Source organism: Pseudophryne corroboree, chromosome 2 (assembly GCF_028390025.1).
Source record: "Pseudophryne corroboree isolate aPseCor3 chromosome 2, aPseCor3.hap2, whole genome shotgun sequence".
In the NCBI taxonomy this organism is placed as follows: Eukaryota; Metazoa; Chordata; class Amphibia; order Anura; family Myobatrachidae; genus Pseudophryne; species Pseudophryne corroboree.
In genome coordinates, this window is record NC_086445.1 from 361,349,426 (window position 1) to 361,365,400 (window position 15,975).

The 15,975-nt window shown below is 47.4% G+C and overlaps 1 protein-coding gene across 2 annotated transcripts in view; it reads left to right on the plus strand.

Annotated features, from left to right (window-relative positions):
- The window catches only part of CARS2 (cysteinyl-tRNA synthetase 2, mitochondrial), a 208,820-nt gene that overhangs the window by 14,098 nt on the left and 178,747 nt on the right, over positions 1 to 15,975 (plus strand). For both annotated transcript variants that reach the window (XM_063953167.1, XM_063953166.1), the window contains exon 2: positions 10,200 to 10,250. In XM_063953167.1, coding sequence (XP_063809237.1) covers positions 10,200 to 10,250 — 51 coding nt within the window. The remainder of the gene's footprint in view (positions 1 to 10,199; positions 10,251 to 15,975) is intronic.

The window sequence follows — 15,975 nt, forward strand, 5'->3', positions numbered from 1 at the left end:
CCGTTTTAAGTGGTTCAAACCAGTGTGACTTAAGGTAACTCAACACCACGTTAAGGTCCCAAGGCGCCACCGGAGGTACAAAAAGAGGCTGAATATGCAGCACTCCCTTCACAAAAGTCTGTACTTGTGGGAGAGAAGCCAATTCTTTTTGAAAGAAAATGGATAAGGCCGAAATCTGAACCTTAATGGAGCCTAATTTTAGGCCCAAATTCACTCCAGTTTGCAGGAAGTGAAGGAAACGGCCCAGATGGAATTCTTCCGGAGGAGCATTCCTGGCCTCACACCAAGAAACATATTTTCGCCATATACGGTGATAATGTTTAGCTGTCACGTCCTTCCTAGCTTTTATCAGAGTAGGAATGACCTCATCTGGAATGCCCTTTTCCGCTAGGATCCGGCGTTCAACGATCATGCCGTCAAACGCAGCCGCTGTAAGTCTTGGAACAGACAGGGCCCCTGTTGCAACAGGTCCTGTCTTAGAGGAAGAGGCCACGGATCTTCTGTGAGCAACTCCTGCAGATCCGGATACCAGGCCCTTCGCGGCCAATCTGGAACAATGAGAATTGTCTGTACTCCTCTTTTTCTTACTATTCTCAACACCTTTGGGATGAGAGGAAGAGGAGGAAACACATAGACCGACTGGAACACCCACGGTGTCACTAGGGCATCCACAGCTACCGCCTGAGGGTCTCTTGACCTGGCGCAATACCTCTGTAGCTTTTTGTTGAGGCGGGACGCCATCATGTTTATCTGGGGCAGTCCCCACTGGCTTGCAATCTGTGCGAAGACTTCCTGATGAAGTCCCCACTCTCCTGGATGCAAGTCGTGTCTGCTGAGGAAGTTCCCAGTTGTCCACTCCCGGAATGAACACTGCGGACAGTGCGCTTACATGATTTTCCGCCCAGCGAAGAATCCTGGTGGCTTCCGCCATTGCCACTCTGCTCCTTGTGCCGCCCTGGCGGTTTACATGAGCCACTGCGGTGATGTTGTCTGACTGTATCAGAACTGGTAAGTCGCGAAGCAAGGTCTCCGCTTGACGAAGGGCGTTGTATATGGTCCTCAGCTCCAGGACGTTGATGTGAAGACAAGTCTCTTGACTTGACCAAAGACCCTGGAAGTTTCTTCCTTGTGTGACTGCTCCCCAACCTCGGAGGCTCGCGTCCGTGGTCACCAGAACCCAGTCCTGAATGCCGAACCTGCGACCCTCTAGAAGGTGCGCACTCTGCAGCCACCACAGGAGAGATGCCCTGGGGGACAGGGTGATCAACTGATGAATTTGTAGATGTGACCCGGACCACTTGTCCAGTAGGTCCCATTGGAAGGTCCTCGCATGGAACCTGCCGAATGGAATGGCCTCGTAAGATGCCACCATCTTTCCCAGGACTCGAGTGCAGTGATGCACTGACACCTGTTTTGGTTTCAATAGGTTTCTGACCAGAGTCATGAGTTCTTGAGCCTTTTCCATTGGAAGATAAACCCTTTTCTGGTCCGTATCCAGAATCATGCCCAAGAAGGTCAGACGAGTCGTAGTAACCAGCTGCGACTTCGGGATATTGAGAATCCAGCCGTGTTGCTGTAACACCTTCAGTGAAAGCGACACGCTGTTCAGTAACTGCTCTCGTGATCTCGCTTTTATGAGGAGATCGTCCAAGTACGGGATAATTGTGACTCTCTGCTTGCGCAGGAGCACCATCATTTCCGCCATTACCTTGGTGAAAATTCTCGGGGCCGTGGAAAGCCCAAACGGCAACGTCTGAAATTGGTAATGACAATCCTGTACCGCAAATCTCAGGTACGCCTGATGAGGTGGATATATGGGAACATGAAGGTATGCATCCTTTATGTCCAGAGATACCATAAAATCCCCCCCTTCCAGGCTGGCGATGACCGCCCTAAGCGATTCCATCTTGAACTTGAACCTTTTCAAGTATAGGTTCAGGGATTTTAAATTTAGAATGGGTCTGACCGAACCATCCGGTTTCGGGACTACAAACAGGGTTGAGTAATATCCCCTCCCTTGTTGAAGTAGGGGAACCTTGACCACCACCTGTTGAAGATACAATTTGTGAATTGCATTTAACACTATCTCCCTTTCTGGGGGAGAAGTCGGCAGGGCCGATTTGAAAAACCGGCGAGGAGGCACCTCTTCGAATTCCAGCTTGTAACCCAGAGAAACAATTTCTATTGCCCAGGGATCCACCTGTGAGTGAACCCAGATGTGGCTGAAAATTCGAAGACGTGCCCCCACTGGGGCAGACTCCCTTAGCGGGGCCCCAGCGTCATGCGGTGGATTTTGTAGAGGCCAGGGAGGACTTCTGTTCCTGGGAACTAGCTGTGTTGTGCAGCTTTTTCCCTCTGCCCTTACCTCTGGCAAGAAAGGACGCACCTCGTACTCTCTTGTTTCTTTGTGACCGAAAGGACTGCATTTGATAAAGTGGTGCTTTCTTAGGCTGTGAGGGAATATAAGGCAAAAAATTTGATTTACCAGCTGAAGCTGGGGAGACCAGGTCCGAGAGACCTTCCCCAAACAGAGTCGGCATCACCTGTCCACTGCCGGGTCCATAGGACTCGTCTAGCAGAAATCGACATAGCGTTGATTCTAGAACCCAGTAGACCAATGTCTCTTTGAGCATCTCTCATATATAAGACAGCATCTTTTATATGTCCTAGGGTCAATAAGATGGTATCCTTATCCAGGGTTTCAATCTCCGCTGATAAGGTATCTGTCCACGCTGCTACAGCGCTACACACCCAAGCCGACGCAATAGCCGGTCTGAGTAAGGTACCCGAATGTGTGTAAATGGACTTCAAGGTACCCTCCTGCTTGCGATCAGCAGGATCCCCGAGGGTAGCCGTATCTTGGGATGGCAGCGCTACCTTTTTGGATAAGCGTGTCAACGCTTTGTCCACCCTAGGGGAGTATTCTCACCGTATCCTGTCCGTTGGCGGGAAAGGATACGCCATAAGAATCCTTTTGGGAATCTGCAGTTTTTTGTCTGGAGATTCCCAAGCTTTTTCACATAACTCGTTCAGCTCATGTGAGGGAGGAAAGGTTACCTCAGGTTTCTTTCCCTTATACATGTGTACCCTCGTGTCAGGGACAGGGGGTTCCTCTGTGATATGCAAAACATCTTTTATTGCAATAATCATATATCAAATACATTTAGCCACTTTTGGCTGTAACTTTGCATCATCGTAGTCGACACTGGAGTCAGAATCCGTGTCGGTATCTGTGTCTACTATTAGGGATAGTGGGCGCTTTTGAGACCCCGAAGGTCCCTGCGACATAGAGACAGACATGGGTTGACTCCCTGGCTGTTCCCTAGCTTCCGCTTTGTCTAATCTTTTGTGCAATAAATTTACATTAGCACTTAAAACATTCCACATATCCATCCAGTCAGCTGTCGGCGTTGTCGACGGAGACACCACATTCATTTGCTTCTCCTCCCTAGGAAAGCCTTCTACCTCAGACATGTCGACACACGCGTACCGACACACCACACACTCAGGGAATCCTCTTATCTGAAGACAGTTCCCCCACAAGGCCCTTTGGAGAGACAGAGAGAGAGAGTATGCCAGCACACACCCAGCGCTATATGACCCAGGAAAAAACACACACAATATGTTTACCTAGATAGCGCTGTATGTATTTTGCGCCAAATATGTGCCCCCTTCCCCTCTTCAAAATCCTCTTTCACCGTGGATAAGCAGGGGAGAGTCCGGGGAGCTTCCTCTCAGTGCTGTGGAGAAAGTGGCGCTGGTGAGTGCTGAGGAAAAAGCCCCGCCCCCTCGTCGGCGGGCTTCTGTCCCGCTCAAATATCTAAAAAACCTGGCTGGGGCTCTTTATATATACAGTGCCCAGCTGTGTGTATGTATGTATGTATGTATGTATGTATGTATGTATGTATGTGTGTGTGTGTGTGTATGTGTATATATATATATATATATATATATAAGTATTGTGTGTTTTGTTTATTAATTTATAAACCTATCCCTGTGTTAAAACGTGTTATATGCTTCTATCATATGAGTCGTCCTATACAGTGCTGCACGCTACAATGCGGATGTCTAATTTGTGACAAAGTTGCAGCTAAAAGCAACAGAGTATCTGAAATCAGGTTTAATCATGGAAAGCTGTTAAACTATGTAACGACAGAGAACGGAGTCCCACGCATGCGCGTGCGTTCCAGCCTAAGATGAGGCTTGGAACGCAAAGGAAATACGCCTGCGCGAGCGGTCGGGACCCGCTATATAAATGGACACACAGGGACACTCGGTACAACGTCTCTGAAGAAGCCGCTGACTTGTTTAAAGGCGGAGAAACGCGGAAGACGTCATCTTGGTGTCCAGTACTGGCATCTGTCACTCGGTCAATTCATCCTCTGAAAAGCCCGTTGTTCGGACCCTCCGGATATGGCACCAATAATGTGTTGAAGACACCAGGAGCCGGGAGTCCCCGAAACTGCCCCCTGCTGGGAGCTGGGCGTTACGCAAAAGGTAATTTAAATACCGATGTGCTACATTGTTTCAAACATCTTTGACTAAAGCCTCTGTCCAAGTCCTATCCGTATATTAACATTGTTACCATCTTTAAACTGGACAAAGAATTATTAATTTCAGTGCACTGAAAAAGTTACCACCACAGCTGATTCTAACTGCATGAAGTCTTATACCACCTTGGACTTTCAAACCATCTCTGCATAATTATTAATCAGTTATATCAACAATTAAGCTGCAATTGTGAGGCATTTTAGGTTTTTATGTGCAATCAATGTCGGTACTTGTACACTTTTTATATATCTATTTTACTATATATTTTTTATTAAAAATCTATACACCTTTCTTTAGCGCTGTTTGATGTTTGTTTGTTTTATGTATATATATACTTTTGCCAGAAAACGAGGTTTATTGCTGCCTAGGGCGCCCCCCCTGCGCCCTGCACCCTTACAGTGACTGCCGTTTGTGTGTGCTGTGTGGGAGCAATGGCGCACAGCGTTACTGCTGTGCGTTACCTCAGTGAAGATCTGAAGTCTTCTGCCGCCTCTGAAGTCTTCTTTCTTCTCATACTCACCCGGCTAATTTCTTCCGGCTCTGCGAGGAGGACGGTGGCTCGGCTCTGGGACGGACGGCGAGGGTGAGACCTGCGTACCGATCCCTCTGGAGTTAATGGTGTCCAGTAGCCTAAGAAACAGAGCCTAACATTAAAGTAGGTCTGTTTCTCTCCCCTCAGTCCCTCGATGCAGGGAGTCTGTTGCCAGCAGGCTCCCTGAAAATAAAAAACCTAACAAATATACTGTCTTTCAGGAAACTCAGGAGAGCTCCCTGTAATGCACCCAGTCTCCTCTGGGCACAGTAGTAAACTGAGGTCTGGAGGAGGGGCATAGAGGGAGGAGCCAGTGCACACCCATACCTAAAGTCTTTCTTAAAGTACCCATGTCTCCTGCGGAGCCCGTCTATCCCCATGGTCCTTACGGAGTCCCCAGCATCCTCTAGGACGTAAGAGAAATTTGATATACAGTGGCAATTAGTTTGAAGGCAAAATCCAATTGGTTTTGTCTTTAAACTAATTGTCTCTTTAAATCTAGTGAGAATCTTGCCAGCTCTTGCAAATGGCAGGTTGTTACGTTTGGCCTATAGTATTCACAGTCACGGTTTCAGATCGAACCAATTGACATGTGGTAAAGCAATACTGAATATACACTGCTCAAAAAAATAAAGGGAACACTTAAACAACACAATGTAACTCCAAGTCAATCACACTTCTGTGAAATCAAACTGTCCACTTAGGAAGCAACACTGATTGACAATCAATTTCACATGCTGTTGTGCAAATGGAATAGACAACAGGTGGAAATTATAGGCAATTAGCAAGACACCCCCAATAAAGGAGTTGTTCCGCAGGTGGTGACCACAGACCACTTCTCAGCTCCTATGCTTTCTGGCTGATGTTTTGGTCACTTTTGAAAGCTGGCGGTGCTTTCACTCTAGTGGTAGCATGAGACGGAGTCTACAACCCACACAAGTGGCTCAGGTAGTGCAGCTCATCCAGGATGGCACATCAATGCGAGCTGTGGCAAGAAGGTTTGCTGTGTCTGTCAGCTTAGAGTCTAGAGCATGGAGGCGCTACTAGGAGACAGGCCAGTACATCAGGAGACGTGGAGGAGGCCGTAGGAGGGCAACAACCCAGCAGCAGGACCGCTACCTCGCCTTTGTACAAGGAGGAGCACTGCCAGAGCCCTGCAAAATGACCTCCAGCAAGCCACAAATGTGCATGTGTCTACTCAGACGATCAGAAACGGACTCCATGAGGGTGGTATGAGGGCCCGATGTCCACAGGTGGGGGTTGTGCTTACAGCCCAACACCGTGCAGGACGTTTGGCATTTGCCAGAGAACACCAAGATTGGCAAATTCGCCACTGGTGCCCTGTCCTCTTCACAGATGAAAGCATGTTCTCACTGAGCACATGTGACAGACTTGACAGAGTCTGGAGATGCCAAGGAGAACGTTCTGCTGCCTGCAACATCCTCCAGCATGACCGGTTTGGCAGTGGGTCAGTAATGGTGTGGGGTGGCATTTCTTTGGGGGGCCGCACAGCCCTCCATGTGCTCGCCAGAGGTAGCCTGACTGCCATCAGGTACCGAGATGAGATCCTCAGACCCCTTGTGAGACCATATGCTGGTGCGGTTGGCCCTGGGTTCCTCCTAATGCATGTGGCTGGAGTGTGTCAGCAGTTCCTGCAAGACGAAGGCATTGATGCTATGGACTGGCCGCCAATTCCCCAGACCTGAATCCAATTGAGCACATCTGGGACATCATGTCTCGTTCCATCCACCAACTGCACCATAGACTGTCCAGGAGTTGGCGGATGCTGTAGTCCAGGTCTGGGAGGAGATCCCTCAGGTGACCATCCGCCACCTCATCAGGAGCATGCCAAGGCGTTGTAGGGAGGTCATACAGGTACGTGGAGGCCACACACACTACTGAGCCTCATTTTGACTTGTTTTAAGGACATTACATCAAAGTTGGATCAGCCTGTAGTGTGTTTTTCCACTTTCATTTTGAGTGTGACTCCAAATCCAGACCTCCATGGGTTAATACATTTGATTTTCATTGATAATTTGTGTGTGATTTTGTTCTCGGCACATTCAACTATGGGGCGTGATGTGTGCTGAGCGTGCGGGGCGAGATGGGGTGGCCACTTATTTCACCCAGCGGGTGAAATGAGCGACCTGCTAGATTGAGCCTGCATGCAGGTCAATCTAGCACCTGCGATAGCGATGCATGGGGTCGCGCTTCGCTAGCGCTGTAGGGGGTACACACAGTGTGATCACTGCTTAAAATCTAAGCAATCTAGTCAGATTGCTTAGGTTTTAAGCAGCGATCGCTCTGTGAGTACCCCCCTTTACTGCCATTTTTCAAACCTGTAATGATTGGCTGGTGTGTTATCACCTTGCACTTATCACTGCTTTACTGCTTTATCACGTCTCCAGGCTTAATACATCTGCCTTATTGTGCCTTATAACAATGCAGGGAAATGGCACTGATGAGCCCATTTGAATGTATGTATCTCTGATTTATTCCCCCCCCCCAAGAATGTAATAGCTACATAATGGGGGTCAGGTGCAATCAGGGAGATTGCTACTATTTCAGGGCGTCTCCTGCAGAATGAGGGAGGGTAGGCAACTAAAGCGTAAGGATCTGAGATATTCTGGCAAGGGCCAAATTGTAATGACCAGATGATGGGGTCAGATCATCTCCAAAACGGCAGGTCTTGTGTGTTGTTCCCAGTGTGCAGTGGTATCTACCAAAAGTGGTCCAGTCTGGGATGTGCTGGAAAAACAAGTATGATCCGTTCCCCACCTCACAACTTACAGGACATAAAGAATCTTCTGCTGATGTCTTGGTAGATACCACAGGACACCTTCAGAGGTTCATGCCTCGACAAGCCAGAGCTGTTTTGGCGGCCCAAGTAGTATCTACACATTACTGGGCATGTGGTTTTAATATTATAGCTGATAGGTGTATGTGCCTGGTTTGCTAATATGGCCTAATTCAGATCTGATTGCAGCAGCAAATTTGTTTGCTAATGGGCAAAACCATGTGCACTGCGGGGGGGAGGGGGGGCAGATATAACATTTGCAGAGAGAGTTAGATTTGGGTGTGGTGTGTTCAAACTGAAATCTAAATTGCAATGTAAAAATAAAGCAGACAGTATTTACCCTGCACAGAAACAAAGTAACCCACCCAAATCTAACTCTCTCTGCAAATGTTGTATCTGCCCCCCTGAAGTGCACATGGTTTTGCCCATTAGCTAACAAATTTGCTGCTGCGATCAGATCTGAATTATCCCCATAGTCCTCATCAATGTGCAGTTGCCCTTGCCTACGCTAGGTGCAGGATCTATTTAATAAGCCTTGGAGAGCTAAAATGTAGGGACAAAGAACCAACCAACCAGCTCCTAACTGTCATTTTTCAAATCCAGCCTGCAACATGACAGGTGCTGACTGGCTGATACTTTATAATCGTCCACTTTAACTCTCTCCAAGGTTAGTACATAAACCCCTTCATCTCACAGTTGTAACTGTTTCTCTCTTTGTTTCTACAGTATATGGCTATATTCTTATATATCGGGCATTCCCGAACTCTGTCCTCAAGGCACACTAATACCACTTTACACAAAAAACCCAGGTTCGACTTAGGTTTCCGGACACAGTTCCAACCTGGGTTAGACCCTGTTTACACTGCACATTGGACCCAACTTGTAAGCATGCTCCATCAAGAATGTTACAAAAGTTTGGATTTTTTTGCTTTTCATCATTATATTGTTCCACTTATGACCGCTTCTTATTTTTACATGTAAACAAATATAAAAAGAATTATGTTCTATTGTACTATTTGCAACAAGACAAAAAGTGTACATGATTGTTCATGTAAAATTGTAGCACGCATGTACAGTAAACTCCATGGTCTAAAGGGGGGGGGGGGGGGGGGGCTACACGCGTACCGATGTGTGCTGAGCGATCTAGCACAGAACGCTCAGCACACATCTCTCCCCCCCGCGAGGGGACGGAACGGGACGTGTTCACTTCAGCCAATGGTGAAGTGGGTGAACTAACTAGATTTGGCCTGGATGCAGGCCAATCTAGAGTCAGCGATAGTGGCGCGCATGGCCGTGCATTGCTTTTGCTATGGGGCATATACACGGAGAGATCCCTGCTTCATTTCTAGTTAGATTGCTTAGAAATTAAACATACGGCTCTCTGTGTGTACCACCCTTAACAATATTTCCCTATTTTATTTATTTATTTAATTTATTTACGACCGCAACATCAAAGGACAAGACTGCAGCATAGCCAACCAACTGGACTTACACTCGGGGATTCAGAATTACAGACCAGTGATCGTGTGCGGAATCTTGGCGTTGTCCTGGATGGTGGCTTGACACTTAAACATCAGATATCAGCCACAATCAAATCCTCATTCTTTCACCTGAGGAACATAGCCAGAATCAAGCACTTAATTCCCTCAGATGACATGCCAAAAGTCATACATGCATTTGTATCATCTCGTTTAGACTACTGTAATGCCCTCTACCTTGGTCTACCAGCAAAAGAATTGCAGCGCTTACAGCTGGTGCAAAACACAGCTGCCAGGCTATTAACCAACCAGCCCCGTTCTAGCCACATAACACCCATCCTCTACTCCCTTCACTGGCTGCCTGTAAGATGGCGAATCATCTTCAAGATTGGCTTACTGAGTTTCAAAGCATTACATGACCAGGGCCCAAGGTACATGAAACAGCTTCTGACCCCATACTGCCCCACTCGATTACTGCGATCTGTAGATGAAGGACTTTTAGCAGTACCTAGAATCTACCGTAATTCATCTGGGGGTCGAGCTTTTAGTCATGCGGCTCCGACTCTATGGAACTCGCTTCCCCGCACAGTGCGAGAGGCCCCAACTATAGAATCCTTCAAAAGTAGACTCAAGACTTTTCTGTTTACTCAAGCATTTCCATAGTGTCCCTTTTAGTATCTTCATGCTTCTGTATTTTATGAAAATGTACTTCATTATTTTCTGTACTATATTATGCTATGTATCTGTTAAGCGCCTTGAGTCCTATTGGAGAAAGAGCGCTATATAAATAAAATTATTATTATTATTATTATTATTTATTTATTTTTTATTTTACTTTCAGGTATAGCTGTGGGCCAACCGTTTATGATCATGCCCATCTAGGGCATGCATGGTAAGTTTCATGTTTATTCATTATCAGCAAGTATTGTAGGTGACACCATTTCTGCCAAAGAACTTTTATAGTAAGAAATATTAAAATGTTAGTTAATAATATTGTTAGTAAAAGTTATACTGTTTACCTGTTACACACAGGTTTATCATTTCTTCAAGTTAGGTGACCATTTGTTCCCTTCTAAATGAAGTTGGTATTAAGAAAATGGAGTTGTAAAAACCACTGCCATTATATATGTATTTCTAATCTAGTAGAGATCACTCTCAATAGCAGCATTACAAGTCTATTGTAGCGGCCTTCGTCACATTACAAAATACCACAATAAGGCAAATGAATAGATTATGAATATTTATTTTCCCTTCCAGATAAAATAACAAAAAAAAGTGCCCACATCTATCCTTTTTAAGTAAGACCTGTGCAACCAAGGTCCCATGATATCCACTAGGACTTCAACACCTGTCCTCTTTGGGTGATACATACTGTACAGTGTATATATATATATATATATGTAATACCCTGAAGCTATGGCACCATGGGGATCCCCTTGTGATTTTTTTTTTTTTTTATGTTTACATTGTGGAACTACAAGTCCCAGAGTAGATCGTGGGCTGAACTGTGATGTTCCCTGTCAGATTGAGACAGGGATTTTGCCGCCAATTCTCTGGTCCTGTCAACTCTTACCCAGCAACATAAAAAGTCCGGGAAACAGGTCCCCAGCTGATTGGGTCCCCTGGGTTGTAGGGCAGAGTGACCAGGGGGTGGTCTGTTGCTGGGGCCCCGGGAGCCAGTCATCATAGAGGAGAGGGGAGGTGGAGGAGCACCAGTACCCTTAAAAGAAGCCTCACAGCACAGGAGGGGTAGAGACCTGGAGGAATGGGAATATGTACCTGGGGAAGTGGAGCCATGTAGTGTCCAGAGCCTGAAGACTGGAGTATGCAGCGCTGGGAGGATCGCTGCCAGAGGAGCCCTGGAGGAATGGGAAGATTACCTGGGGAAGGTGTCGCCATGTAGCCCCAGGAGCCGCCTGCCAGTGTGTGAGGACCGTCTGCACAGAGAAGAAGCCGAGGGGAGAACCAGCGACCGGAGCACCAGTGCCAGAAGAATGCCGGAGACCCTGCCTGAGGAGAAGAGCTGGCCGCGTCAGTGCCAGCGGGGATGGAGTGCGGAGAAGAGCCGCCGCTGCTGAGAGACTGGAGCGCTGGGCCGGAGGAACCGCAGCCCGTCCAGCAGAGCAGTGATGACATCCGTCCCCTGGATTCCAAGGAGCGGCAGATGAGAAGCGCGCAGGCACCGCGAAGGACGACCCCGGGAAGAAGACCCCAGCGAGGACCCCTGGCGGCTGGAGTACGGCGAGGACCCGAGAAGACCCCAGCGTAGAGATGACGGCGCGGACCGGAGTCTGCTGCACAAGAGGAGTGAAGACCCGGAGACGGCGCGGCGGCAGCTGAAGAAGAGAAGACCGGACCGGAGACTGAGGAGGGAGACTCCAGACAGCCACGCTGAAGATGCGGAGGATCGGTGGTGGCAGAAGCGCCGCAGCAGGTGGTGAGACCCTGATCGCCCTTCCGCTGCCATACTCTGCCCCTGTTGTGCCCTCCGCTGCAAAAACTCTGCTAATAGGGGACATAGTATTTGAAAAAGGGTGTAGACACCCCTAAGATCCCCTGTGTCCGATATTTAACCCCTTCTGCTGCAAAGACTCTGTAATCTGGGGGCAATATATTGTATTCCAGGGGAAGAGGCTCCCCACTAGTGCTGTGCCCCGCATATTTGTTTTGGAATGTTGTAAAAGGGGGTGGACTGCCCTTATATATTTGTTAATACATTTATCTGCTATTAAGGAATGCTGGTACTGATAGTTCTTTTTATGCAAGCTCCGCCCAGCAGTGTAAAAGCTAATGTTAATGCATTTGTCTGCTATTAAGGAATGCTGGTACTGATAGTTCTTTTTATGCAAGCTCCGCCCAGCAGTGTGAAAGCTAATGTTAATGCATTTATCTGCTATTAAGGATTGCTGATACTGATAGTTCTTTTATGCAAGCTCCGCCCAGCAGTGTGAAAGCTAATGTTAATGCATTTATCTGCTATTAAGGAATGCTGGTACTGATAGTTCTTTTTATGCAAGCTCCGCCCAGCAGTGTGAAAGCTAATGTTAATGCATTTATCTGCTATTAAGGAATGCTGGTACTGATAGTTCTTTTTTATGCAAGCTCCGCCCAGCAGTGTGAAAGCTAATGTTAATGCATTTATCTGCTATTAAGGAATGCTGGTACTGATAGTTCTTTTATTGCAAGCTCCGCCTAGCAGTGTGAAAGCTAATGTTAATGCATTTATCTGCTATTAAGGAATGCTGGTACTGATAGTTCTTTTTATGCAAGCTCCGCCCAGCAGTGTGAAAGCTAATGTTAATGCATTTATCTGCTATTAAGGAATGCTGGTACTGATAGTTCTTTTATTGCAAGTTCCGCCCAGCAGTGTGAAAGCTAATGTTAATGCATTTATCTGCTATTAAGGAATGCTGGTACTGATAGTTCTTTTTATGCAAGCTCCGCCCAGCAGTGTGAAAGCTAATGTTAATGCATTTATCTGCTATTAAGGAATGCTGGTACTGATAGTTCTTTTTTATGCAAGCTCCGCCCAGCAGTGTGAAAGCTAATGTTAATGCATTTATCCGCTACTAAGGAACGCTGGTTACCTGAGACTGTTGTTTACAAGCCATAACCAGCCTGCTTTAATTGTGCACAAGTTACCTGCTTACCTGCTACTTGTATTGCTAACGCTGGTTACCTGAGACTGTCGTTTAATAGCCATAACCAGCCTGCTTTAATCGTGCACAAGTTCCTGCTTACCTGCTACCTGTATTGCTGACGCTGGTTACCTGAGACTGTTGTTTAGTAGCCATAACCAGCCTGCTTTAATTGTGCACAAGTTACCTGCTGACCTGCTACTTGTATTGCTAACGCTGGTTACCTGAGACTGTCGTTTAATAGCCATAACCAGCCTGCTTTAATCGTGCACAAGTTCCTGCTTACCTGCTACCTGTATTGCTGACGCTGGTTACCTGAGACTGTTGTTTAGTAGCCATAACCAGCCTGCTTTAATTGTGCACAAGTTCCTGCTTACCTGCTACTTGTATTGCTAACACTGGTTACCTGAGACTGTCGTTTAATAGCCATAACCAGCCTGCTTTAATCGTGCACAAGTTCCTGCTTACCTGCTACCTGTATTTCTGACGCTGGTTACCTGAGACTATTATTTAGAAGCCATAACCAGCCTGCTTCAATTGTGCACCAGTTACTTGCTTACCTGCTACCTGTATTGCTGACGCTGGTTACCTGAGACTATTATTTAGAAGCCATAACCAGCCTGCTTCAATTGTGCACCAGTTACTTGCTTACCTGCTACCTGTATTGCTAACGCTGGTTACTTGAGACTGTTATTTAGAAGCCATAACCAGCCTGCTTCAATTGTGCGCCAGTTTCCTGTTTACCTGCCACTTGTAAATTTTGTTAGGATAATAAAATGGAGTTGGATACTATATTATGTTTGTGTTGTCATTGTGTCTGAGAGGTAAAGCAGGTCTGCCGCTCTGATCACCCGAACCTGACTCACACTAGCACCCCACAATTTAGTTCAAGTTTTCGGCACCGTAAATGTCAGGTGTTTGTTTGTGGGTGGACATTACATAAATGTTGGCGTCACGAACAGGATCAGAGAATCGCAGGCGGGCCTGTGCTCCAGACACAATGACTTGTTTGCCAACAGAGCTGTACCCAGTTCAAGGCTTTTGTTAACCGATGTATAGTGTTAAGGTGTATACGTGAGGACACGTATAATTTTAGGGGGGTAGAATGTAATACCCTGAAGCTATGGCACCATGGGGATCCCCTTGTGATTTTTTTTTTTTTTATGTTTACATTGTGGAACTACAAGTCCCAGAGTAGATCGTGGGCTGAACTGTGATGTTCCCTGTCAGATTGAGACAGGGATTTTGCCGCCAATTCTCTGGTCCTGTCAACTCTTACCCAGCAACATAAAAAGTCCGGGAAACAGGTCCCCAGCTGATTGGGTCCCCTGGGTTGTAGGGCAGAGTGACCAGGGGGTGGTCTGTTGCTGGGGCCCCGGGAGCCAGTCATCATAGAGGAGAGGGGAGGTGGAGGAGCACCAGTACCCTTAAAAGAAGCCTCACAGCACAGGAGGGGTAGAGACCTGGAGGAATGGGAATATGTACCTGGGGAAGTGGAGCCATGTAGTGTCCAGAGCCTGAAGACTGGAGTATGCAGCGCTGGGAGGATCGCTGCCAGAGGAGCCCTGGAGGAATGGGAAGATTACCTGGGGAAGGTGTCGCCATGTAGCCCCAGGAGCCGCCTGCCAGTGTGTGAGGACCGTCTGCGCAGAGAAGAAGCCGAGGGGAGAACCAGCGACCGGAGCACCAGTGCCAGAAGAATGCCGGAGACCCTGCCTGAGGAGAAGAGCTGGCCGCGTCAGTGCCAGCGGGGATGGAGTGCGGAGAAGAGCCGCCGCTGCTGAGAGACTGGAGCGCTGGGCCGGAGGAACCGCAGCCCGTCCAGCAGAGCAGTGATGACATCCGTCCCCTGGATTCCAAGGAGCGGCAGATGAGAAGCGCGCAGGCACCGCGAAGGACGACCCCGGGAAGAAGACCCCAGCGAGGACCCCTGGCGGCTGGAGTACGGCGAGGACCCGAGAAGACCCCAGCGTAGAGATGACGGCGCGGACCGGAGTCTGCTGCACAAGAGGAGTGAAGACCCGGAGACGGCGCGGCGGCAGCTGAAGAAGAGAAGACCGGACCGGAGACTGAGGAGGGAGACTCCAGACAGCCACGCTGAAGATGCGGAGGATAGGAGGTGGCAGAAGCGCCGCAGCAGGTGGTGAGACCCTGATCGCCCTTCCGCTGCCATACTCTGCCCCTGTTGTGCCCTCCGCTGCAAAAACTCTGCTAATAGGGGACATAGTATTTGAAAAAGGGTGTAGACACCCCTAAGATCCCCTGTGTCCGATATTTAACCCCTTCTGCTGCAAAGACTCTGTAATCTGGGGGCAATATATTGTATTCCAGGGGAAGAGGCTCCCCACTAGTGCTGTGCCCCGCATATTTGTTTTGGAATGTTGTAAAAGGGGGTGGACTGCCCTTATATATTTGTTAATGCATTTATCTGCTATTAAGGAATGCTGGTACTGATAGTTCTTTTTATGCAAGCTCCGCCCAGCAGTGTAAAATCTAATGTTAATGCATTTGTCTGCTATTAAGGAATGCTGGTACTGATAGTTATTTTTATGCAAGCTCCGCCCAGCAGTGTGAAAGCTAATGTTAATGCATTTATCTGCTATTAAGGATTGCTGATACTGATAGTTCTTTTATGCAAGCTCCGCCCAGCAGTGTGAAAGCTAATGTTAATGCATTTATCTGCTATTAAGGAATGCTGGTACTGATAGTTCTTTTTATGCAAGCTCCGCCCAGCAGTGTGAAAGCTAATGTTAATGCATTTATCTGCTATTAAGGAATGCTGGTACTGATAGTTCTTTTTTATGCAAGCTCCGCCTAGCAGTGTGAAAGCTAATGTTAATGCATTTATCTGCTATTAAGGAATGCTGGTACTGATAGTTCTTTTATTGCAAGCTCCGCCCAGCAGTGTGAAAGCTAATGTTAATGCATTTATCTGCTATTAAGGAATGCTGGTACTGATAGTTCTTTTTATGCAAGCTC